The 26997-nt window shown below is 42.2% G+C and overlaps 1 protein-coding gene across 1 annotated transcript in view; it reads left to right on the forward strand.

The window, feature by feature from the left end:
• Positions 1 to 275: 275 nt before the first annotated feature.
• znf407 (zinc finger protein 407) overlaps positions 276 to 26997 on the forward strand; it is a 158791-nt gene continuing 132069 nt past the window's right edge. Inside the window, exons 1-4 of the mRNA XM_061051142.1 lie at positions 276 to 382; positions 2982 to 3701; positions 4652 to 6874; positions 14061 to 14175. Of these exons, the coding sequence (XP_060907125.1) occupies positions 3041 to 3701; positions 4652 to 6874; positions 14061 to 14175 (2999 nt within the window). The 5' untranslated portion in view covers positions 276 to 382; positions 2982 to 3040. The remainder of the gene's footprint in view (positions 383 to 2981; positions 3702 to 4651; positions 6875 to 14060; positions 14176 to 26997) is intronic.

A 26997-nucleotide genomic window follows, 5' to 3' on the forward strand; every position in this document is an offset into this window, starting at 1 on the left:
ATATGATGATGCTCCATCTGTCAGCACACTCTGATGCACCCAGTAGGCAATCTGCATTAGGTCTACTGGGTGCGTTTTAAGGGTTCAGATGCGGATCATACTTAAAAATAAAAAAGAATAAGATTGGATCAGTCTAAGACCTAAAAAATGCCAATTTCACTGTTTAGTATATAGCTAGGCTACTTGGCTTGTGCAGTTGTTGTTGTTTTTTTCCCCCACGGAAATTGAATGCGTCATGTGATCCAATCAGCTGAGTTAGAAAAAACGACAACCCGCGATCAGAGACCCCGCCTTCTCGTGTGACGCATGGCTCATGCTACGGTACGCCATTTGTGTCTAGCAGCAAAAAGCGCGGACGGTGGAAAGAGTCGTATAACAAGAGGTAAATCCAATATTATTTTGAAAATTTTAGCACTTCATTTATCAAGATGGGCTTAGAGAAACGATACATGGTTCTATTTTGTGTTTTCAAGCTGTGATTCTGCATCATATAGCACTGTTATAGAAGGTCGATGTTAGCCTCCTTTTTGGGCCTCTGTGCCGCCGTCGTTTTCCAAACCAAAGAGCGATTTAAGCCCCGCCTTTGCCTCGATGTGATTGGACTACGATGCTGATGTAGCACTTTTATTGGACGCGCTCTGTGTCCCTCAAAGTACAGTTGGGGGGAGCATGATGCTAGTTAGCATGTAAGCCGCAATTTCCAGCAGCGGTATCCACAACAACTTAACTTATTCTTCTTTACCCGCCGATTCAAGATATTTACCGCCTCGAAACGAGTTTTCATGCTGTGTTTTACACGGTAACGGGAGATTGGCGTTGCCGGTTCTGTTTCTAACATGCAGCCTGGACACCGTTCTGCTAACATAACATTACTTTAAAGCTAGTGTAGATGAACAGAAAGGAAAGCACCTGCCTAACAACAGGTACACCGAGAGAAAGATAGGAGACTGCGAGAATAGAATAGATGTTTATTGCCATTTGCACAGGTACAGGACAGGACAGGTACATTGGAATTCTTGTGCGTTTCTCCCTGAGTCAGCTTCTACAAAAAAAGTAAAAAATTATATATAAAATAGAATAGCATTATAAAGTAAAGAGTAGAAAAGTACAAAAAAAGTAAAAATAAATAAGTTGTAGTAACAGCTAAGTGATTTAAAATAAACAGTACATTAGTTATACACTGTATTAAAGAAAATATATAGTACAAAAATATAACAAAGGGGAACACTGTACAATGAAATGAAAATATAAATATGTTTTCTTATTGCACTTATTATCTCTTATTGCACCTAAGGTTATTTATATTTTTCACATTATATAATTTGTTTTTAAGGTTAATATTGCACAGTTGTATTGCACTGTGAGGTGGTCAGCTGTCCATTTAGTCTGTGAGGTGTGGGGTGAAGTACTTCCTTCCCATCTTAATGTCCTGTGCTACAAGTCTCACGGCAGCAGGGAAAAAGCTGTTGTGGTAGCTGTTGTCTGAAGAAGGAAAGCGATTCATAATCTGCAATTAACAACCTGAAAACATACAACAGTTCATAATTCACCTTTAAGCCACTCCTCATTGTCTGCAGACATTTGAACGTTAACAACAGAACAAACATACTACTACAACATGGTACTGTTGTGCTTTTGTCAATCATGAAGTGTAAACCCACCAAAATGTACAGTGGATGGCGGTATTGAGCATAATAAAAAGTTGATCTACATTGAAATAAAGTAAAAGTGCATTCCTGTTGATCTTTACGATACTTCATTGAATACCAGAACTCATGGTTTATTATGGGTTCAGGTACTGTTACTGTTAGCAGTAGGCCTAAACATAGTAGTTGTTTAAATCAGATCATGAATACTTTATTAATCCTAGAGGGACATTTTTTCATTACAGTTTCTCTAAAACACAATATAGATAGAATCTTTATTATCATTGTATACAGGGACACAACAAAACTTTGTTAGCAGCAATCCTAAACAGCAGCGTTTACAAAAACAACAACATACAAAAAACAACAAAAATATGTATTTGTGGTGATATGAAAGAGAAATATGCAATAAGTGACCAGGGAAATTGCTGTTCAGTGAATGAATGATAATAATAATAAATAAATAGACAGTTGTGGTGACTGAAAGAATATATAGTTATTGTTCTGCAGTGACTGATTAGGTAAACAAATATAAATATAGAGATATAGTGCAAATAAGTGAAGTTGCACTATATCTCTATATATATATTTGTTTACCTAATAGCAGTAGAAATATAGTTATATACAATCTAATATTAATCAAATAGAATAGGAATGTAAGAAGGATATCAAGAAACAAGTACAAGAAATATTTACACGAATAAGAGTGAGGCAAGAATAGAGCTTATTACCAAATAAGATACCCAATTTAATTTAACACAATCAAGTGTGATGGTAGAAATGGAAGCATTTAAGTCTAACAAAACTCACTTTCATTCATTTTAAGCCAATGTGTAAAGAAAAAGAAAATTAACATTTTCCATATGCAGAAAATAGAAGATTGCTGAAGCTTTAGAAATCTGGTTATTTGTAATTACATTTAAAGCTAGACTCAACATACCATTACTGTCCTAATAGGGGTGATGGCTGTATGCTGAATCATGTTTACATGCATTTGGTAATGAATCGGAAACCGGAATGGACATTATCTGTGCACCATTAAATGTGTGACTGTTACTTAAGACTTTTTTCCTTCTCATTTAATAAGCAGTAACAGCCGGCTCATAATGCCATGGTTTAAGCTAACAATTTGAGTTTGGAAGCACTAGATGGCGACATTTACCTATGTATAGTCAGAGAGTTGTTGAAGAATTGAAGAACTGGTCACTTTTCTGAAGCTTGTAGTTAACTTCCCAGTATGTGGCAAATGTCCTCTTGTTTCCAGAGTTTTCTTTGATTGAGTGAAGTTTGTTTAAAAATAATTTGAGATGAAAAATATGTATTTTCTTTTTCTAGGAGTCTGATTTGGCTTCAATGAAAGAGATCATCAACACTGTTTCATAACAGGATATGATATGGATAAAACATTGATATCAGGAAAGAAGGAAATCAAGGACAAAGTGCCTGAAGATGACAGCGGTGGAAAGGTGCAGTCAGATGATGTGGAAATGGAGGAAACTAAAAAAGATTCACCCAGTTTGACTGCCAAGACTGATAAAGCAGAGGAGGAAGTCACTGAGGGGCAGCAGCCAGACTCTGTACCTGAAGATGGTGACAGCCTTTGCTCTGTCTGTGGCTTCTTAGCCAAATGTCCAAGATCACTGAAGATTCACTTTGCTAGAAAGCATGGAAAAAACTCAAAGAATACCAACAGAGCTGCAAGGCCAGCTGAGAAAAATGATGCCAGTCCACCTGAAGCTCAACAGGAAGTAGACATGGAAACAGAAAGTGCTGCTGAAGTTAAACAAAACCAACAGTCTGAGCTTGTTAAGCAGAAATCAGCATCCAATGACCACAACATGAACACACAGATTATTGCAGAAAAGGAAACTGTAATAGACAAACAGCAGGCAGAACAAGAGGAGGTGAGCCCAACCCAAGAAAGAAGATTAAGCAAGAGAACCCCAAAACCTAAATTGATATATTCCTGCAACTACTGTGGGCAAGAGTTTAGAGACAAGGCCCCCTTGGAGGTACATGTCCAGAGATACCACACCAAAGACACCCCATTCACATGTGAGTATGATCTATTCTCCAGTTCAGTCAAAGTGAAATCCAGCCTCGGGCTGAGTTGATGTTAGGTAGTGTCAGCATGAAATGAGAAGAATATACAATGTGTGATAACCTGGTTCAATTTTGTGATAATGACATAAGTGGTATTAATGAGATAGGAAATTAAGAGGGCAATTTGCTAAAACTCCTAGTTTCTATGTTCATCTTCGGTTCATACTGTTTTACATACTTTGGGAGTTTTGAAATGTTCTCGAGTATCCAAAATGAATCCAGAAAGCAGTTTTATTTCCACCCTGGATTGGCACCAAATAATCTGAGGGTAGCCAATAGCTATCTCTGACTTCATCTCTGACAGCATCAAAACAGTTTAAATTCATTGAAATTATACTCAGATCTCCCGCTAATAGGTCAAATGTCCACATACTGAACGAGAAAGTTGTTTACATAAAATAGTTTTCATTATTTATTGTTAATGTATGTCTTTTGCAATATGTTTATTGTGAATGCTCTTATCAGGATAATAATTGACGTACCCATCAGATAGTTCAATACATGTGGGAAAGAGAAATGATGCATTGAAATTCTGATAGACATTTTCACGTCTGACTCGCAACATGTTTATCACTTACAAGCATTTAAAATAAATTATATGTAATATATATTTACATTAGTCCTAGTCTGATGTAGATGGTAGATGGGTACTTTATTAATACTTTGCAGGAAATTACACCGTCACATCAGCAATTGCAAACACAGACAAGACAAGACACCACACAAAAAAATAACAAATACCATTTAGGCACATGAAAAACAAGACATCAAAAAATACTATGCATTTAGTTAGTTTTTAAAAACTAGACTGAAAGTCTAAGTGCTGTTGATTTGCAATCTTTGCATTTAGTATCTAATGTTTTGTTTATAGCCTAAAAGTGTTCCTTTGAAATGTCTTTTAGTTGAAACTGATGAGAACACGGACAAAGAAGAGAAAGCTGTGGACCCTGGCGTCACCATGAAGGTCACTCCAACACGAGTGGCAGCAAAACGTCCGATCAACCGCTTTCAGGTGAAGTGTACCAGTTGTGATTTTCGAGTCTCCAGCCCTGCATTGCTGGAGAGCCACACGCGAGTGAAACACCTGGACCAAAAGTGGCACCGCTGCAAATTGTGTGACTTTTTTTCTGCCACTTCTGAGTGGATGGACGTTCACCTGTCCTCCGACAGCCACACTCAGCAACAGAAAGGGGCCCACGACGACAACACAGAGCTTTCCCAGTTTGAAGCCTATGTTGAGTGTGTGAGCAGAGATGGTGCCGGTGTTATAGACGATATAGCTGAAGTGGCTGACGGAGAAGTTGCTGCTACTGTGACGGAAGAAGATCCGGAAACAGAAGAGGCATCAGAGGCTGCCAAAGCTGTGCCGGACGAGGAGGAAGATTCAGAGCATTCACCGCCTAAAAAGAAAAGAGGGAGACCAAAGCATGGGTCCACTACCACTTGTGGATACTGTGGCCTTGTTGTGTCAAACGCTACCAACCTCAGTGTCCATGTCCGCCGCAAACACAGCAAGGAGTACGGATATAGCTGTACTCTTTGCAACTACAGCTGTGTGACCAAAGGTGACATGGATCGTCACTGCGTCACCAAGAAACACATTAAACGTGCGCAAGAGTGTACAAATAAGAACTTGGTGAACCACGACGCAGTTGAATCACTGCCGGAACCCATAGCTACTGAAGCCCAGGAACCAAACACAGCCCCAGAGATGGCCAATCAAGAGCAGGAATCTGACGACACAGCCTCCAAAGAAAACAGCGGAGAAGAGCTGAGTCAATCGGACGCACAACAGAAAAAAAGCAATTATGACTCCGTTAATGCCTGCAGCCATTGTGACTTTGTAGCTCAGTCAATCCCTTCACTCCATCTTCACATCAAGAGAAAGCACACCAAAGATTTTGAGTACGTCTGTCTAGCATGTAACTACTACGCTGTAACCAGCAGGGAAATGTCTCGCCATGCCAACACAGAGAAGCACAAACAGAAGAGCCAGAAATATCTAGAACCGGCAGGGACCGAGGGACAAAGAGCTCTGGCTCTTCCATTGAAGCTGCAGGAGGTCATTGAACTTGTGCGATCAAACTCAAACCCTGAATGTGATGAGTCTGAATCTGAGGATGAAGAGAGCCAAGCAATGGAGAATACAACTGGCCCCTCTATCACCACAGAGCCTGATGATGCTGTTACCAGCGAAGCTTGCAGTGAAGATAAGAACCAAGGAGCGAGTAGTGTATTGTCCAGTGGTGGTGAACCAGCCAACCAGACAGTTGAACATGAAGCATTGTCTGGACCCCTGGAGACCCCAACAGAATCTCCGCCTGCAGTGGATCAGTCTGCACAGCAAGAGAGTCAAGAGGAAGGTGGTAAACCAGCTGATGGTGAACAACTAAACTCAGATCTGATAAGAGATGCAAAACAGGAAAGTTGTCATTCAGATACACAAATATCCAAAGCCCTTACCTTTGATGCCTGCATTGTATCCTTGAAGGCCCTTGCTGAGCAGGAGCAGGCGCTGCATGAAGGTCTGGCTCTAGAAGGCCAGGCTGCTGTGGTATGTTTGACTGGAGGCACACCGATGCCAAACAGCATCCTTCTTACCGATTCTGCATACATTAAAAAGCTCAAACGCAAAGAGGTGAAAGCAGGAGGGGAAGCAAAAGGAAGTAGCTCTCGAATCCGCTGCGAGGACTGCGGCTTCATGGCCGACGGCATCAGCGGCCTAAACGTGCACATCTCAATGAAGCATCCGACCAAGGACAAACACTTCCACTGCTTGGTGTGCGGCAAGTCGTTCTACACCGAGAGCAACCTGCACCAACACTTGACCAGCGCCGCCCACCTCCGCAACGAGCAGAACAGCGTGGAGGAGCTACCTGAGGGGGGCGCCAGCTTCAAGTGTGTGAAATGCACGGACCGCTTCGAGTCCGAGCAGGATCTGTTCGTTCACATAAAGGAGAAGCACGAGGAGCTTCTGAGGGAGGTCAACAAGTACGTGTTGGAGGACACCGAGCAGATCAACCGCGAGCGAGAGGAGAACCAGGGCAGCGTGTGCAAATACTGCGGCAAGGTGTGCAGGAGCAGCAACTCCATGGCCTTCCTGGCACACATTCGGACTCACACCGGTATGTATTCTTTTTACTCTCTCACGCTTCCTCTTCTTCTCTGGGTGTCCCTGCTTTCACCAGACTTGTGTAAGAACAGGTCACAGATATTGTTCCTAATTTTATCTACCCCATTGAAAAAGAAAAGAACTTAAGTATAGAGCTCCAGCATCAAAAGACTTTCAAATACTACATCACATCACAGTATTAGGAGGGAAACTCACATCTTAATCCATTCTTTGATAAATTAATACAGTAACACATATCTTATTCATTTCTTTAAAGATACATTTTTTGGCTTTTTTGCCTTTATTAAAGAGACAGCACAGTGGATAGTCAGAAATCAGGGAGAGAGAGAGTGGGGGATGACATGCAGCAAAGGGGCCACAGGTTGGATTTGAACCCAGGCCGGACGCTTTAAGGACTGTAGAGTGCACGTCAAAGTATGCACTGAACTACTTGAGTACTTTGCAAATAAATACTTGAGTTAAAAAGAGACCGGCACAAGTAGATCTACAAATTTAACGTCTGATACTGAAGTAAAAGTGAAAAGTTACAAACTCTGAAATGTACTGACAATATGAAAAAGGATTCCTCTGAAGGACATGTCTGCCAGCTGTTTGTTGTACAAAGCTAAATGAACCTCTCGTCATATTTAAACGACTATTGTCTTCAACCATTCTAACATCATTTTATGAAAAAAAAAAAAAGTAATAATCAAATTTACACCAATGTACAAATCTGGGGAGTGTCTACTTGTCTAAAACCTTCCCTATGTCGTTGGTCATGTTAGCTGGTAACTTTCACCCATGTTGCGATCACAGAAATCCAATTTTTTTAAAGCAGTTTTCTCTCCCTCGTGTGTTTTTCACGTTGTTTTCGCCTTGTTATATCTGTCATGCATGCGATGCATCCAATGGATTTGGTCGTGATCTTGATAGGTGGTGGACAATGACCCCAAATAAAAATAAGTGATAATTCACTTCACATGCTTTGAGGCTAAAGTAATGGCCCTGTTAACAGTACAAAAGACACATATCTGGGTTACATTTGATGGGTAACAGTATTGTGTGTTTCTTGTGAACATATCTAGTTAAACCCAAAAACTCTCAAAAAGGAATTTCTGTGTTTCCTCTCCACTATTAGGCCTTTTTTTTGTTTTTAGGTCCAACTCAATTGAGTGGGCAGATGCAGCCTCCTCTTTGGCAGCTAATGCTAATGTTCAGGCTACTATCTAATGCAGCCAGGTAATCGCAGTTTCAGTGAAGGTGAAGGTAAAGACTGATTGAGCTTCAGACCAGCAGGAGAGACGCTAATGGACCCCCGATTGGGATTCCCTGAGCAACGCTTGGTTAAAGACAAGTGCGACTCATAATTGATGTGTCCATTACCAAGACTCAGTTGTAATTATAGTCAATAAGTCTCTGTAAATGTGTTAAAGCTTAGGCTAAAAGCATTGGAGGTCCAAAGAGAGGTGGGCTAATAATTTAAAATAATCAATGCAGACGTATTCAAACCCTTTAATTTCCCTTGTGTCTGTATGTCCATGTTTGTGTCAGTGTGTGTGAGCACTCGTACGCCCGCCCAGTGTGTGTGTGTGTGTGTGTGTGTGTGTGTGTGTGTCAGCCTTCATGGCTAGCTGATTATGCTCAATCCATTAAGATTTATCTTGTCATTTATAATGCAAAGCAGGGCGGTGTTGGCCGGGGTTTCGGCTGGGTAACGTCCAGCAGGTTAAGAACACAGGGTGCTCCATTACTTTCCCCTGACCATGTGTATTAATTGCTTTTAAAATCAGCTTAATGCAAGAACGAGATGTGAGGGCGCCATCAATAAATGCCCTTCTCTGCCTTCTTTGGTTCAACCCCCTTTCAGCCGAAACTTTAATGGGCTCCTAATTGAAGTCCATGCTCTGTGCTTACAATGTCTGTGCATGATAGTATGTATATGGGGGGGGGGGGGGGGGGGGTGATGGAATAGGATAGATTTTATTTCGGGTGACTGTGGGTGATTTGTGTTGGAAATGCAGGTTTTTTTTTTTGTGCAAGTCTTGTTAGAAAACTCAGCGATAATATTCTGTCAGTGTCCTCGCGGATCACTGGGAAGCACATAAAACTGTGTGACTTTTTACAACAGATAACAGTAGATTAAAATGTGTTACTCCTAGAATATATGAGATAACCTATTGTTTTCTGAGACAGAGGGATAGTTTAAAGTCGAGGCAGGGTGAACATTTTCTATCATACATAGTATATAAAGCTTGTGTGGCGATATTGCAGGTTGCTTACCTCTAAAGTCCGACTGCTTAAAGCTGTAAGAATTAGAGGTTAAATCCCAATGATTAATGTAGTGCTACCACTTTCTTCTTATTAACGATTACTCTACATGTATTCATAATTTATACCCGGTGTCATATTTCTTGAGTTTTGAGGTCACTTACTTAGTGTTACTTAAGAAAATGAAAGCTGTGACTCCGAGGTCCCAACAGATGGCTCCAAGTCAAGGACACACTCTGCATTTTTTTTTTTTTTAGGTTTACCTTTTTTTATTCGATTGAGTTATGATTTTGATTATGAGATTACTCCACTTTTATCTTTGCTGTTCCTTTTCTTTTGTGGAGAGCTTCTATTTCTCTTCATTTTGACAACATATGCCTGTAGTGATTATTGCTAAGTTCCCTCATTACAGTGAATTATTCACCTTTTTCTACGGTGGTCATTTATTCTGTTTGTTTTGTTGGGTTTTTGGAGCTACACGTTTGCCAGTTTCTGAGCTGGGAGCACGTCCAGATCCTTTTAATTAAGACCTCGTTTTTATTCACTTGATTAATCAGTGAAATCAGGAGACGGTGGTGGGTGGCTGCACACAGATTCGTCAATTTGTCCCTTAAAGGAAACGCATACACATGCTACCATTTTGCCAATGAGGCTACAGCTGGAATTTGCATTTGGAGGTAAATTGGTCACTTTTTCACTGGAGTGAGTCGTCTGACCTCAGACTGAGCCTGAAAGTAATAGACACACACGCCTTGCTTACACATTCACAAACAGGATGTGATATGTGCAAATAAGTTACGAGTAAAACTGGACCAATCCGCGGGATTGCATGAATCTGTTTTTTTAATACAACTTGCATGAATATGGGCCTTTGATAAAGACGTTTCTAACACCACTTCAGTTCTCTTTGATCATGTATAGACACATTTAAAAGCACATAAAGAACATCAAGGGGAATCAGCATGTCCCTGGGAGACACTGTGATTACAAAGGAGCTCATCTCATGAATTTAGTGTAAATTAAAGTTAAGTATAACAATCCTTCAGATTTAGAACATGCTTAGCAAAAGAGGCAAAGGAGTCAAAGCGTAAGAACGGTTCCACAGGTGTTTTAAAGATGGATGATGATATGATGATTTACCTACACAAGTCCTATACTAGCTGTCTTCATTACTCGTAATCAAAGTAATGACTGCATGGAATTCTGACGACTAAAACATGTAGAAGAAAGGTGAAAGGGTCAAAGTGAAAATATCAAATTAAATAAGATTTTATTGCCATGGAACGGTAAGGCAAGATGAAAAAGCGTTTCACAGGGAATTCCAAATCAACCAATCACAGCACCCGGCGAATGTGACTGTGGAACGTTTTTACAGCTCTAGATTTAATCCATGTTTTCCATGCAAGAGCCTCTTCCCCCCCCAGCAGTCACTGAGCAGGAAGCGGAGGAACTGGTGAAGCAGTGTGTGCAGAGAGAAGTCCCCAGGCTTCAGGACTCATTTGATAAGCTGGAAGGGGACCACAAGAAGGGGCTGGTGGACAACTGGTCTCTCAGGAACTCTGAGGCAGCAATGAGGCAGCAGCTGGCCTGCCTCAGTGAGGACAACTCTAATTTTATTTAATAATCCCCAAAGATTGGCATAAAAAAAAAAAACTGAGGCCAAGTGGTAATGGAGGCAACTAGACGTACATACAACCTCCCCTGTGTGGGGCAAATATTTCCATGTTTCAAAAGTCACAGAAAGCCGCCTGCATCCAGATGAATATGCAGTAAACATGTTTCTGATGATTGTGGACTTTTCCACATAAAGGACGTGGGTCTGTATGGGGAGTTGGAGTGAACAGGAATGTTATTTTCAAGTTTATCATTCATGACCTTTCAGACCAGGGATGCAGTGACATCAGGTCCTGTGTCCCTGTCTTAGTAGAAGACTGAAGGAGCCACAGGTCGGATTCGAACCCGGGCAGTCCGCTTGGAGGACGACAGCCTCCACACATGGGGCGCGCGCACCAACCACTGCACCATGACTGCCCCCCAGTTGGTCTTTTTTTATATGAGACTACCTAAAGTCAACCTGGAGAACATGTATTTGATGGTTTTGATAACAGGCCTTCAAAGCAAAATCTTCATAAGTAGCAAAGACATCTACTCCGACACACCAGGCCCCTAACAGAGCAATGGATCCTTATGAATGACAAAATAATACAATCTAGTATTTAAGACACTTATTTATACAAAATTCAGTTCATCCATCATAGATCTATTCTCTCAGTTTCTGAAAACAGTTTTCCAAAGTAAGAAAACAAACATCTGACGTCAACAGGTTGATACTGGCAAAAAAAGAAAAAAGAATGACAGAGTGGAGTTTTCTGTCGTTTTGTTTATTTGGTATTTAATCTTGGGGCTTATAATTTGATATTCATAAATCTTAATGATATGTTATTTATGACTTGTAGTTATTCAGAATCTGTCTTACACTATGCTACTTCAATCTTGACATTTCTATTTTGATGGGTGTTTTGTCAGTCCCGTCCTGTTTTTCAAAAGTTTGTTAATTTTAGTGTTTTTTTTTTTTAAAAACTGGAGGCCATTCACTGCCGACATCTTCCTTTTGTGTTTGTGCGCATTGAGAGACCCTTTTCTCTCCTTCACCTCCCCATGGGTATGTTTGTCGGCTATTTTTGTGCTGACACACAAGTGTAAAGTTTATATTAAATGAATGAACAACATTAACCACAGTTGCGGTGGTCCACTCCCTTTAATGTAAAATTGCTCTGTTGCTCTTTGTGTGTTACAGTAACAACAAAAAGTGACAGATATCAAATACATATGTGACATATATGTGTGACAGTTAATGCTTTCTTAAACACTGCTTACCTTGGAACTAGTCGAGCTGGCGCCGGCCTGTGACTGAAAAGTAGGACACTTACAGGTTCAAACTCTGTCTGTAAGCCTTTCAAAATAAAATAATAAATAATACATATACATTTTAAAATCTAATCATCATTTTGTATTTTCTTACTCCAAACCTGAGGATTAAAGCCAAGACTATGATAGGAGTGTGTGTATGTGTGTGTGTGTGTGTGGAGTGAAACATTGCATGAGGTTCCTCTCTCCTCTCAGGAAATGAATTAGTCATTCCCTGTCTCATCTGGGATGTGAGGGAGCCACATCGCCCCTGTGTGGATGGCAATATTAATTTAACATGACACCGCATTGATGGTCAATTTCAGTTTCACGGAGGCTGTTTAAGTGGAGTGGTGGAGTATTAATGTGATAAGATGTGAGAACTGAGGGACGTTACATCTCTCTCCTCTCTGCCATGTCTCATGCTCAGCCAGCCATCTGGACAAATCAGCTCCCCACACGCCTCGCTCTCACCTCAACTTTAGGTTGTGTGTGTTTGAATATGTGTGTGTGTGTGAGTGAGAAGGAGCGATTGTCTCTCCTTCTGTTTGTCCATTGGGTGATTATGTCTTGTGAATTTAATGTGTGTGTGTCTGTATGCACATGCATAGGTGTGAGGTGGGGCTCTGCATCTAGATGTAGGTATTGGTAGGTGTGAGGGTGTTTGTGTGTACGTCTGTCTTTTTGTTTAGTGTGGGTGTTGATGATTGTGTTGTGTGGTTTATTATTTTTAAGTTTGTGCGAAACTGTCTGCACATTTAGGTGTGAAGTTTGTGGTCATGTATAGGGATTTTAAGTGTTTATGTGCTGTCTTTGTCCTTGTGCATGCACCTTTTTTTGGCTATTTGTAGTGATTTTTGTGTGTGTGTGTGTGTGTGTGTGTGTGTGTGTGTGTGTGGTACACTGCAGGGACTTGTGAAATGAAAGAGGCTGGCATTGCCGTTGCCCATGTGCGGACCCCCCCTGCGCCCTCCCTCTCGCCCCCTGTGTTTACGGGCCTTGTTAGCCCAGGCTTGCCTTTCAATCTTCGTTACAGGCTTAAAATTCAATGTGTCGTACTTCCAGCTCACAGCAAGTGAACCGTGTATGAACGAATTAGTAATCTACACAAAGTGCTTAATCAAATCAACGGCTGCCCCTGGAATAAATATTGCAGATCGTCTTGGGATATTCACTGCGATGGGGTGAGGGCTTGCTCAAAGATGCGTGTGTGGATATCAAATCAAAACAGGCTGCCACATGCTGGCCTAATTCTGGACAGCAAAACAAAGTATGGTGGCTTCCTTCTGCACCTTTTTTTATTTTTGGGACGAAGTTCAAGCTTTAAGAAATAATTTGTCTGACTGTAGAGTTTGGTAAACAACATGAATCACTGACTTTCTCTACCATTTATAAAATGAAAGAATCATGTTCTCATTTCTAAAGCATCCAGGTCTCCTCTTTTAACTTCAGCTTGTAGTTGTTTGTGCGTCACAGGCAGCGGAGGAATCAGCCCTCCCTGCTCTGCTGTTAAATGACGGATTGCAGGCAGAGGCTCTGCCACTCTCTCAAGTGCTACCCCGCCCTCTGGACTTATTAATGACAATAATTAGGGAGAAACCTCCCCGCGAAGCCCGCCAGAGTGATTAGCGCTTTAATGATGGAATAGGAGGTAGTGAGCGCACACAGAATTGATTTACGTATTTGCCCTGACCTTTGGAATCCAATTTACGCATCCAGAGGCAAAGGAAGAGTAGGTAAGAGATGAAGGAGAGTGACAAGGATAGATAGAGAGTGAACGAAGGGACGCCTGGCACTCAGTGCTACTGTTAGTCTTTATGGGGATTTCAGTAAAGTCATGTGATGCAGGTTTTCCTTACACCAAAGACCTAATAACAGACTAAACATGCCTGATGCTGAACAATGATCTGAACTGTAAGATCACATTCCTGCTAGACAATTTCTTTAAGTGAAGTGAAAATGACCCTTTCTTTTATTCAAATGTAATAATATTGTCTAATTTGAGTTGCCGTATTGTTTGACAGGATCGAAGCCCTTCATGTGTAAGATCTGCAACTTTGCAACTGCTCAGCTGGGAGACGCCAGGAACCACGTGAAGAGACACCTCGGCATGAGAGAGTACAAATGTGACATCTGTGGGTGAGTTACAAGCAATAAGAACCTTTTTTTTTATTTTTAGAAAGACGGAGAACAACAAAGAGCGAGTTTGTTAACATTAAAGGAGCAATATGTAACTCTGTCACCTAGCGTTTAAAATGGGTACTGCAGTCCATATTCAAAACATTGTCTCGCCCCGTCCTCTCGGCCCTAGAGTCGCTGTGCGCGCTGGTTGCTATGTCGCGGACACGGAAGCTTCCGTGCTTAATCACCTCTATATCTTCAAACTTTTCTTTGCTCTAACCTCTCTCCATTTTTAAAAAAGCATCTCCAATATTTATTCTAGTTTCACCATGTTTCTGGTCGTGGACCGAGGCCTTTTAGGTCTGGTAGAATCAGTTAAATCTGAACCTTGAAAGCTTGCCCACTTTCGCTGTAACACCTGTTGGTTTGCCGTCTGCCTGGCAAACCGAGGGGGCGAGGGGCAAAACGGCCATTTGGGGGTCCTGACTGCTTCTCTGGTCAAAACAAAAACAAACCATTCTGCACTGGAATCGAAGTTTAGAAGAAAGACATGCTGGCTGCTGCATGGTTGACAGAAAGCCAGCGCTTCAACATAGCATTTTTCTTTAATGTCTAATGAAATAATAAGGTCTTTTTATGATTTAATTCAGTAGATATCTTACTTATTGGACCTTTAACGCCTTGTTCCCACTTACGTCTGTGACTGGTGTCAGATCTTCTGGTAAAGTTATATAGATAAAATTAATTTAAGCTTATTTTTGTGAAAGGTTACATGCATTTATAATCTGGTAATTTCAGTCAGTAACATTACATACATCATACAGCAGTACCATTATGACTATAACAGTGAGAAAAACTAAATAACACCCACAATTATTACTTTCCCAACCCATAATTTGACATTCTTCATGGTTTCAGGTGTCAAACAGTCCTGATGTAAGGTGTATGTATGTAACTATGAGTCCATAAATATCCAGTAGTGCCAGAGTACAGTTATTACCCCTCTACCTTGTACCCCCTACATACAGACCATATGTTGTGTTCAGCTCGTTTCAGTCCCGTGGTAGACCTCCTCACTGCCTTACCATGTTCAAATGGACGTGTTAAGCTGTTAAACATTGCAGTCGGGGAATAGAGTAAATTGTGGGATTTTCCAGCTTTGTGCCATCGAGCTTCTGCGGTGGCTACGGGCTCACTGAGATGAAGACATATGCCGAGTTATTAGTTTCTCCCTCCGTGTAATTCTGTGTAAACTGTTCCATTTAGTTCAGTCGCCGGCCGATTTTTGTTCTTCTGAAAGCCGGGCAGAGCGAAAATGTTTATTTTCTCCAGCCCGATGTTCGCAAACATATTACAGCAGGAGCAAACAAGCTTTGGTTTAAGCCCAGCTTCTCCTTTAATGAGAGGAAAGGCTCATGTTTCACAAGCCCTCCAGCTGAAAAACCCTCTTCTCCCAAGTGCTGCAAATATGTTGAGCTGTGACCAAGTGACTAGCTTTACATACACATAAACACAGACACACACACTCACACACACACACACACACACACACATTCTCCAATATGCCTTTAAATGGGACCACTAAATACAGCTCCTGGTTTCACAAATCATGCAGACGGAGGAGCTGTGTGCTGCCAGTGCCAGCCGCTGGTGACAAATCGGCCCTGTGTGTGCTTTCAGTGCTGACTGATCACCAGACCGTCGCTCCTCTTGACTAAAGAGCAGCAAACACAAAGAAACCTCCAGAAACACCCTCATTAAGGCCAGAGTCATACATACACATAGCCTGCTCCCCTTCCCAAACTCTCCTCGTTTGATGATCTGCCCTTAACCTGAATCTAAAGCAGGTTACTAATGGATGACCGGGTTTCAGGTGTAATGTGTAAAGTGTGATTATAGCGCCATTAAGTTCTGCATTATCCCACAGATGCTAATGACGGGGCCACAATTGGGAAACTAAAAAAAGTTTTTTTTTCTTCTTCTGGATATTTGTTTACATACATTAATCATTTAAATGAACACAGCACTATTTGTCGGGCTGCTTTTTAACTATGTGAAATGTGTGTTTCATTCATTCAGACTCTCTGGCCTCCATGGGGCATCAAGTTTTGTTGGTTTTGTTTATTCCTGTGTTGTTTGGACTCTCGATTCAGCATATTGCTTCTGTGTTTTTTTTTTTATAAACTTTTGTTACCTTCCTTCAGAAAAACAAACAAAAAAACAAAAAAATTCCCTCCATCCATCGATTTCTGTGTTTCTCTTGTTAAACTTCCCGACTAGAAGATTACCTCGGCTCTGACACCGCGAGCCAATGGATGTGCTGCACCTTAGCTGTCCACCTCACTTTAGTTTCAGCTCAACACTGCTGTTATCTTCTCAGGAACGTTAGGTGTGTGTGTGTGTGTGTGTGTGTGGCGGGGAGGGGTACTTGTTGATAGTTAAAGATCATATTGTTGTGGCATTTAATTAACAAATGCAAATGCAAGGCCAGGACAGATTGGAACCCTTTGGCCAAGCTGCCAATCAAACCTGAGCGTGCTGGTCAGCGCCTCGCTCGTCATCAGTAAGACTTCAGAGGCGTTCTGTCGCTTCCTTCCAGTGTGTCTCACTCCCACCAGACATCTGTTTGTCTCTGTTTCTACCTGCCTGTTTAGCCTACATTCTGCCTTCATTTTTTAAACAGCCTGATCTGTCTTAATTTGCCTATAAAGGACTCTTAAAGTGCAAAAACAGCAGAAAAACACAAATTGGCTGTTAGCATGCAAGATAAGATTTCTCATATTTAATTGGTTGAAAAAAAAAAATCCTCCAGTATGTGAGGCGGCAGATTCTTGCGGCTCCTCCCGGCGTGTTTTGTCCACAGTGGGGCCTCGGCCACTTAATGAGCCTACTCCTCCTCCTCCTCCTTTCCTCCATCATCTAACAGAAAGGGCCTGGATTCAGCATTTCCACCCTCCCGCTCTTTCGTCCTCCCCAAAGATGCAACGGACATCCAGTGCTGTTGTAGGTGTTAAATTATGCATAAACAGAGTAAATGCTTTGAGGCATTGGTTTAATATCTCAGTCCCGGCCTTAGAAGTATTAACACTATCATGGACATGGATTGTCCTCTTGTGGACTGCCGTTTTATGATTATAGGTCATAAGCTGCCCGTTTCCAAGTGTCACTTCAGGAATTTGAACAAAACTTAAAAACCTTTTTTTTTTTTCTCACAACACAAAAAGTTTTGCGACGTGCTAAAGTCCATCTCCTCCTCCTCCGAGGCTGCTTTGTGTTTTCCCCTCCCTCCCTGCTTGTCTCAGTTTTCTTGACTTAGTGTTAGAGGGAGTATATATAGTCATGATTTCATGTTGGGTGTTGTGTGTGTGATTTGACTGTTAACAGGATGGGGCTGGCTCATGTCAGGGTTTTTATGTCCCCCCCTGTCTTGTGAGATTGTCTGGTCTGTTCCCAGAATAGCCCATCAGTTCCGCCCTGCGTGGCTCATCCGCTGTAATGTGCCTTAATGCCCGGGCCCGTATGAGTAGTGTGAGGCCTGGCAATGACAGTGGAGGCGCATCTTAGCTAGCTGCTTATCCAGAGAAAGCCGTCACTTAACTCAGCCCCTCCATTGTCTATCCACACCCCTCTCCTTCTCCCCTGACGTGATTCTCTATAATCCTCCAACAGATTCTGGTTAGAACTCCCTGAGAACTATTTTTATGTTTTTTTTTTCCTCCCATTTAAACATTAATGGTTGTTGCAGATGAAGAGAGGGATCCCTATGAGGATGATTATAATGTCACTCCACTGATCTCCCGCCGCCCTGAAATAATTGTACATCATCGCTTCATAACGTGTCAGAGGGACACGTTGGTGGCGTGCAATTAAAACCGCAGAATATAATACACCAAATTACTGCCTGTCAGGCCTATGAACAACACAGTCGGTATTTGAGTTACACTTAATCATCACGTACATTAGCGATTTCACTAAGATCCCTCCACCCCAACCCCCCCTGCGCTTCATACAGCACGGATGTGAAACGCACGCTGCTCCTTGCAGGCTGAGGCACTGTGCCTGTGATACAACAGCTCCAGGGTTAGTTTTTGCATCCAATTTTAAAGTTAGACCTTTTTAAAGCGCATGATGTCCTGCAGGATTTAAGCTGTGTTTGACCAAGAGCGTGCATCATGTGTTGGCAGCAACTGGAAGCAGAAAATCCGGATTAATTAGTACAAAAAAAAAGATGTAAATGTTAAATATTTTCCTCAAACTGCTCAGGTTCAATTAGGCTTTTGTGTTTAAATATTTCATTAGTTATGTTCTCAACCTCCAGAGGTCTGTAAATATGTGACTGGAGGCATCTAAGGTCATAAAATATATAAAAAAGAGTTTGATTGTCACAAGGCAAACCAACTCAGTTCTGTCTTTGATCAGATGAACCTCCATTTTTTGTGTCAGTCCTAGAAGTTGGTGAGTTGACTTTGACCAGGGAGTTGTATTTACATGTGCATCCTTTAACTTCCATTAAAAAAACAACAAACATATTTTTTTTATTTAGCGTGCATACTCCCCCTAATTTGCTTGTTTTGATGAAACCTATCTTTGTGCACATCAGACACAGAGCCCTGTGCTTTCTGTGTAAAAAAGATATATTACTGTTTACTGTTTCAGACATTTAACAGTTTGTGTCTGAGGACAGAGTCCTTGTCAGTCAGTGAAGTCCCCTTCACCAAAATAAACACATTTTGCTCTGATGCATTTAGCTAAATTTAGTGTGCCATTATAGAAAATGAAATAAGTAACGCTAAAGGTCATTTGGAAAATAATGCAGAAAGGCTGGTCTGGAAAGGTTAAGTATGTGACGGAGCTGTTCTGATGATAACGAGGGCTGCGTATGGCTCGCAGTGCTCGGCATTCTGGTTTGACTCGGCACTCTGCGATTGCTCTTTATGACCGAGACAGCTTTACAGCCCGTTACCCCCCATAACACGATAAAGCGCAGCATAATGGATTGGATGTGTTTAGTAGCCTTGGGCTGATGTTTGTAAAATTAATGTTTTTTGCAATAGAAACACACTCATGCACAGGCAAACATGCACACACAGAGAAAGGCAAAAAGGAGAGAGGAGAGAGAGAGAGAGAGAGAAATCAATTCTGGACAGCCTCCATGTATCAGTATAAATCCAGCAGAGTACAGTTTTACACTTTTTACACTTGTTTTGGAGCCAGACTGTCAAACTTTATTTCCTCCAAGAGTGGCGTGTCCACGCAGAATTCTCTCAACCGAGGAGATGGCAACAAACATACAGCTTCATTAGTTGAGTCTGAAAAACAGGCCCGGTACTCATCAGAACGGCAGCGAACGCTTTTTAATTTGTGCTTCAAATTAAACAAGCAGAAATACTTAAGGGACATAAATAAAATCTGTTTGTTCACCCAGTCTCGTGTTTGTAAAAAGATGCTTTGAAGTGTTTGAATGGGACCCCACTCAGCATCTCTAAGTTCAACACACAAAGAGAGAAATCTCTGTCAGCAGATCAGTCCTATTAGGTTTTAATAACAATCTCATAATCTTTAGTGGGCCCAGAACAGCGGCCTGGGGGGCTTCATAATCAAAGCTTTTCACTTTATTCAAAGACAAACAAAAACAAAGCATTTGCTAATAGCAAAATCAGTAGTTAAGCTGGGGAGCTAACACAGCACATAGCCTTATGATAGTAAGTTATGCCGCTCTTGAGGGTCGTCTTAGTTAAGAGGCTATTGTCTGCACCTTGTGTGATCTTGCTAGCTTCTTTTTAAAAGAATTAAACTTCTTGTGGCCTCAGCTTTTCTCTGCTTTTTATCACTTGTGGGTTTCCTCTAGCTGCAAGGAAAACTTCCAAGACCCTATCTTGATCAAATTTCTGTACTTTAAATGTACCTTTTTTAAAGATTTAAATCAGCTTACAAAGGCAGATTTGGCTTCCATTCACTGAAGAAACATGAGCAAAGATTGCACCCTCCATCTCACACCAGGTCCCCACAAAAGAAGTACAAACTTTATTCTTTAAAGAAGTTGAATTATTAAAAAAAAAAAAAAAAATGTTGCTGAACAATCCATTTTAAAGAGCTAATCGTGTCATAGGTATATTGTAGGGGGGGAAAAGGGGGGAAATTAATGAGTGATTAACAACAGCAATTAAAAGATGAAGAGGAAGGCAGATGAAAAAAGGGGTGTAATTAAAATATCAGTCCTCTCATTGTCAGAAGTGCGAGTGTCATCCATTGTGCACTTATTAAAAAGCTGGGTGGAGGGGAAGGAGCACATGCACGCTTAATTCAAGAAGCCCAAAGTGTCTGGTAATCTGCCCGTGGATGGAGCTCGAAAAGGCCGTAACTCACGTTTAAGTGTTGGGGCCGTGTCATTGGAGGTTCACAGTCATGCATTTCTGTGTTGACACCCATCGGGGCAGGGGAGATTTGGCAGTCAGGAGTAATTTAACTTAATTAATGGGATGCATATTTGATGGAGGAATAAAATATCCCGGCTCAGCAAAGTGGAAAAGGGGAAAGATTTAGTGGGAGTTAAAGGTGGAGGGGAGAGTAATTTGTGCATTCAGTTACCGGCTGCTTGAGAGACAGAAAGAGAGAGAGAGAGGAAGAGTGGGTCGGAGCTGATAAAGATGGCAACTGAGAGAGAGAGAGAGAGAGAGAGAGAGAGAGAGAGAGAGAGGAGGGAGGGAAGGGAGGGAAGGGGAGGATGAGAGATGGATGGTTGACACAAAGCTGAGCTGATGTGTAGAGGGGAATGGGCTGTCCCTCCATTGAGAGGGCCATCAGACTGACAACGCTTGATTTAATTGATATCCGGACTGAGCTCTTCCTCAGCGCAAACAGACACATTACGCTGGTTTGCAAACTTGTAGCGGAGCTGCCGACTGCCAACGGCCTTCTTAATATTCATGAGGGGGCTTTTAAGGGTGTACGGCAATGCTTTCCTCCCTCCACCGCCGCCCCCACTTTCCTACATGTCTTTACTACTAACACACACACTTTACCTTCCCTCCACACACTCGTAGCAGACGCGCAACCTGCTGGCTCTCGCAGACAAACCTGTGGCCTGACGAAAAGCTGTCACGCTGCTCTTAATCTCCCCTGGCACTTTTTAATTGACTTCCTGTAGGTATAGATTATTTTCATGGTGAGTCTGCCACCGAGATGTTTGATACCGTCCCGGAGACTGGCATCTGGGATGTTTGTAGCTCACCGGAGATGACTCCGCTATCTCGCTCTGTGTCTCGGCCTCTCTCTCTTTCTACATCTTCCACTCTCTGTGTGATGGCCAGACTTATTGGGGGAACAGGGGAGAGGTAAAATGCAATCAGTCATTGCCATCATCATAATTGAGCTGATGTACCTGCTGGGAGTGCTGAGGAAATGTTGGCTTGAGTGGAGGGGAGGCTCTTTATGTCTGACTGCAGCTGTAAGTGGCATTAGACCAATATACAGCAGGGCAGGTATCCGCCTGCTATTAAAACTGGATGAAAACCAGTCTGTGCTGTCAAATTGATTTGATGGATAAACTGTAGCTTGTTTGATTGTAAACTGTATTTGAGGTGGAAATAATCAACGCTGTACAGTAGAGGTGGGGGGAAAAATCAATACAGCAAAGTAACGCGATATTATGTGTGGAGATATAATATCGTCTAAGTGTCGATATTTGTATTATATTAAAAGCAAATTGGCTTTTTTCATTTTTAATTGCTGAAGGGGTTGCACAATTCATGTTGAACAAGTTGCATTGTTAAAAACTCATGTTCAAGTTGGATTAGACTGAACTACCAACACTTCAGATTGTGAGGTGCATGCTGCCTTTGACTTTGATGTGTTGGTCAGTCTGGTGGCTTCACTCCCATTGTGTAGAAATAAAAAGATGGTATGGTTTTCACAATACCAGAATTTAGAACTTTGATAACAGTAAGTGACATTGATATCTGTTTGGATACCAAGGAAACCAAAAAAACACGTCCTAAACACCAGAGATTGGGTAACTTTATGGTTTTTAATTCCCAAAAATTACTCCATACTGATAAGATCAATCATTAAAATAACAGAGGGCGTATCGTTTTAAAAACAGTTGGGTATGGAAAAACATCAACGTGTCAGAAATGCTGACAACCTCATCCCTAACACAGCCTGAAGATGAGCAGACACAGCCCGGGCTGGAACAGGAACCATGTCTGGGAAGAGAAGATGAAACAAAAGGAGTTTGAATAAACAAAGAAAGTGAAGCACAATTGTAAGAGCTTAAATAACAACCAGGTCAAGAATCCAACTGTGAGATTATAACAAGTTCATAGTCCACTATCCTATTGTTGTGTCGACGTCTTTTGTCTCCGTAACTGAAAGAAAAGAAGAAAAATAAACCCCAGAAGGGAACACTTTGTCTTTGTAAGTTTTCTGATATCTTGGCCTTGAAAATGGTGACATTTCAAGTTTTGAGATACTGGCACAAACTGTCTGCTGTCAGTGGCTCGAGTCCAACAAAACATAGTTAGTGATACAAGACTTTGGATCCAAATGAGTGCTCTCACTTTGTGTATCACATGTGGTGTGGCCCACACATGCTCATACCAGGCTCAGAAGCAAACAGGGCGTCCTCCTACACAACCAAGTCTAAAACCACACAAACACAGACACAGACCGGCCTTTATACCAGAATCAAAGAGTGTATACATTGTGTTTACCTCACATCCTTTTTGTGGGTAGAAAAGCGGGTATGGGCTCCAACAAGGAACCAAAGAGTAAAACAAAATGTGCAAATCTCATTGGCTACAATATGAGCACAAGGACAGTTCTCTGACTTTCATGTTATCAAGCAATTCATATAAAAGAACAGAACTGCAGCTTTTAAAAAGTTACATCAAATGTCTACACTCCTGTTTTATTAATCCTCACATTATCTTTGCATTATCTTCTACAAGTACCCTTGTGAAGTTTTGTGCCCACAATCTCCGTCGTCCATCATTTAGTGGCATCCTTCAGGCCTAATATCGCACGATCCGGATGATTCTGAGATTTATGAAGTGATATTGACCACTGTCTATGCGAAACAGATAATAAGCCGTGATGAATGGCTGACATTAGTGATGAAATTACATCAACCTTAACAGGCTATTGTATTAACACACCTAGCCTGATCCCACTCCTCCCCGCTGCCCGTTTAATTGATTAATTGCTGACATGGATGGATGAGGGGGTTGTGGGTCCTGAATCGGTGGCTGATTGCTAGTCAACCATAAACAGGAGCAGCCACAGTGGGCCCTCAAGGGCAATATTCATGCTCCCCAACCTTATGGTGATTCCTTATCCAGCTCTGACAAGAGGAAAAATATTCGGCCATAAAAAGGCTGGTATCACCGTGCTGACATATAAAGCCCTCCGTCACTCCCTCTCTCTCTCTCTCTCTCTCTCTCTCTCTGCTCGCCTCTGCTGCATCTCCTTTAGCTCTCCGGCGCTCAGCACACCCGTCGGACTCTGAAATCACCCATCCTCCTCTGCATGTGTAGCTACAGTCCCTCAGGTAGCCCCGGCTTTAAATATGAGCAAATAATGGTGCAGTGAGTGATGCTGCCTGTGTCCTTGACTGGGATCCTCTGTGTGCTATATCCACATCTCACTGTCTCCGAGCCCCACGGGACGCATAAAACACCCCCGTAGAAAAACTCCCAAGGCTTGTTGGTGGCATGCTTTGGATGGATGCAGGGATGCAGAAAGTCTTTGTGTATGTTTATGCAAGTGTGTAGGGGGGTAGGGGGATGGGGGGGTACATAATAATGTTTATACTGCTGTGTGTTTAATGAGAGGGGCACTGTGTCCACTTTAATGTGTTTGCATTTCAGATGCGGTGCAACAAAGTTATTAAATTGTTATACGGCGTATCACATCTCTTTTATGTCTTGCTGTTTGTTTGCCAGCTTCTTCTGTGGCCCCCGCTAGCTGATGTTGGATGTAGTGGTGGAAGAGGTTAGCATATTGTTTTTTTCTGTGAGTGCCACTAAAATCTTCTCATCGGTGCAGTTGCCACCGCTTCTGCCAAAGTTCAAGACAGGGGGTGTATATGGTGGGGGGGGGGGGGGGGGTCATTTATTTGAGTGTAAAGATGGTGACAATTGGCCAGGGGGAGTTGTTCGCCGCTCATAATGGCCTGCAGGAAAGAGGAGTGGGCATGTGGCCCTAAAAAGAAGAAGACCCCGTCCTCATCCATGCTACTTTTAGCCCTCCCGAACACTGCACCGCGTTAACCCCCCCCCCCCCCAGCGCGCCACCGAGCCCCTCCAAACTGAGGCACAGGTCTGAACCCCTGCATCCGGCCGTGAAAAACGCTGACACATCGATTACGCTCACAGGAAAACAACCATGAGCGTGATGAGGAGGAGCGTGCCATGTGAAACGGAGAAGCATTTATTCTGTTTATTCAGCAAAACAAACAAGAGGTCAGGATTATGCTGCAACACTGATAGCCCTGTGTCTTTAACAGTTAAATTTCAAATTAGGGGGTTCACTCTGCCCACTTTTATGGTCACTTCAAAGCCTTGCCCGCCTGCTGCCTCCAATCCCCCCCCCCCCCCCCCCCCCCCCCAGCAAAATGTGATTACTGAGACTTTTAAAGGCTAAACAAGCTTCAAGAAGAGTCAGAGAACTAATTTGTTTCTTTGAATCCAGTTTGATGCTCAAAGAAACTCTTGTTGGCGTTGTTGATTTGCAGTCTTTTTTTTGGCCATTAGATGGCGCCATTCAACTTGCTAGGAAGCCCCAGTCACAGGCTTGATTTGTGCTGTGACTGCCTGGCGTGTGGTGTATGCATGAATGAAACACAATTAAGATTACATTCATTTGTTGAAAGTTTAGCTGAAGCCTTCACATCTTTTAACGTTTATCAGGATCGATATTTGTCGTTTTAAAATTCAATCAAAACTTCAATAATAATTCTTCAGATTTGTAGAAATGTCAGAAACTGAAGAATGAAGTGAAACTTTTGTTGGTAGTGTTTTCAGATTACAAGCAAATGGTCAAATGAATTAACCCTGTAGGAAGATGGATTTTATTATTTCCCCCCCTCAATGCCAGCCAAAGTTTTACTTTCCAAAGTAGAAAACGTCTTGCCGTGTCTTTGGTGAGATGTTGGACTCCACAGTGGGTGAAGGTGCAGTTGTAAATGAGTGGAGTTGGAGGCTGGGCTTGTAGCGTTCAGAGGGGTGTCCCTGCCGGTGCTGCTTTAACTAGGACAAGCCTCTCTATACCGGCGGACCTCAGGGGCCGATCAGCAGGTCTCAGGAGAGGCTCCCCGTACCGCCGTCTAACCAGGCCTGTCATGAGGGGGGGGGGGCTGATGTCGAGCTGGGTGTGTTGGGCTGCCAGGATGGTGGTGTTGTGGGTGGGGGGGCTGACATGCCGAGAGGGCAATTACAGCAAGGACAAAGACTACACAGTGATAAGTCCCCACAGCACCCTAATGAAGAGAGCAGGTTAGCCTGCTAAGAGGACTGGGGAAATGAGCGTGGCCTCAGTGCGTGTTTGTTTGTGCGCCTGTGTGTTTAACCTACCCGAGGAGGATACATTTTCTGAGGTCATGTTGCTACCATGCTCGCTAACCTCACTGACTGATGCCTTCCCCGAGCCGGTGTTCCCCCCCCCCCCCCCCCTCGCAGAGCAAAAAGCAAACAACGACGTGAAATTGGAAACCAGCGCATCTTCAGGGAATTGTATTCCTGTGGCTGTGTGTAGTGAGGAAGAGAGTCCCAACGCAAGCTATTAATGAAATGAAATCTTTAAAATATCATGCCTTCGGTGGGTAATTGTTGCACATTAGACCATCTACAATTTGTTTTTTATCACACCACTTAATGATTTTTTTTTTTTAATAATACCCCACTTAAAAATTCAGTGCATTATATCCCACAATCCATAGGTGAATTAAATTGATGAGTCTGTAGGTCAGCAGTTGTAGCAGGAAATGTATTGGGGATGAGAAAGTTAAAAAATAAGGAAACACACCAAAGAAAATGAAAACAGGGGAAAGAAATCATTTCCAGAGAGGGATTAACTGCTTTCCTCTTTTGGTCACTTTTTGCATTTCCAGCCTGGATGTGATTAAAGCCAGATCATTTTATCAGGCAACAGATCCCAGATGCATCTTCTTCTTCTCCCTTACTCTTCCGTTTTCTTCTAACCTTTTATTTTGCTCTTCTTCTTCTGTTTTTATTTTGGCGGCAAAGAGAGATGGTTTGTACCTGATACTGCTGTGTTGGCACACCCGTCTGGGATCAGATAAGAGAGCCTCTGGAGCGGTGCTTATTCAAATCAGTGCATGTTCACAGTGAATAGGAGCAGGTAAAGGCAATAAGATACAATGCGATAACCTTTGTGGAGAGGGGGGAGAGAATAGTTTTACACTCTGTTTCACAGCTCGGCTACACTAGATGAGGGATTTTCAGCAGAGCCTAATTGATTTGCTTTATCCTGATTTAACAAAAAAAAAAAAAATCTTTCTTGCACTTGTGCAACTTAGGACGGATGTTCGACGAGTTTCTACAGTTATGTGATGCATTAAAGTGATTTAATCGTTTGGCTTTTTTATTTGCTTTGTAAATTGATCGTCTTTTCAACCTCCTCATTGACCGGGTTCCTCTGCTGTTTTTGCTCTCATCGTAAGTGTGTGTTTGTGGACTGGTCTGTGCATGCGTGTGTGTGTGTGTGTGTGTGTGTGTGTGTGTGTAATTAAGAACATGTAGCTCTGTGTTCAAAACTTATTCAAATGTCACATTACCAATTATTGTTATTTTTTTTAAACATTTACAGTCTGTAATTTGTTAA

This window comes from Labrus mixtus, chromosome 11 (assembly GCF_963584025.1).
Source record: "Labrus mixtus chromosome 11, fLabMix1.1, whole genome shotgun sequence".
Taxonomy (NCBI): domain Eukaryota; kingdom Metazoa; phylum Chordata; class Actinopteri; order Labriformes; family Labridae; genus Labrus; species Labrus mixtus.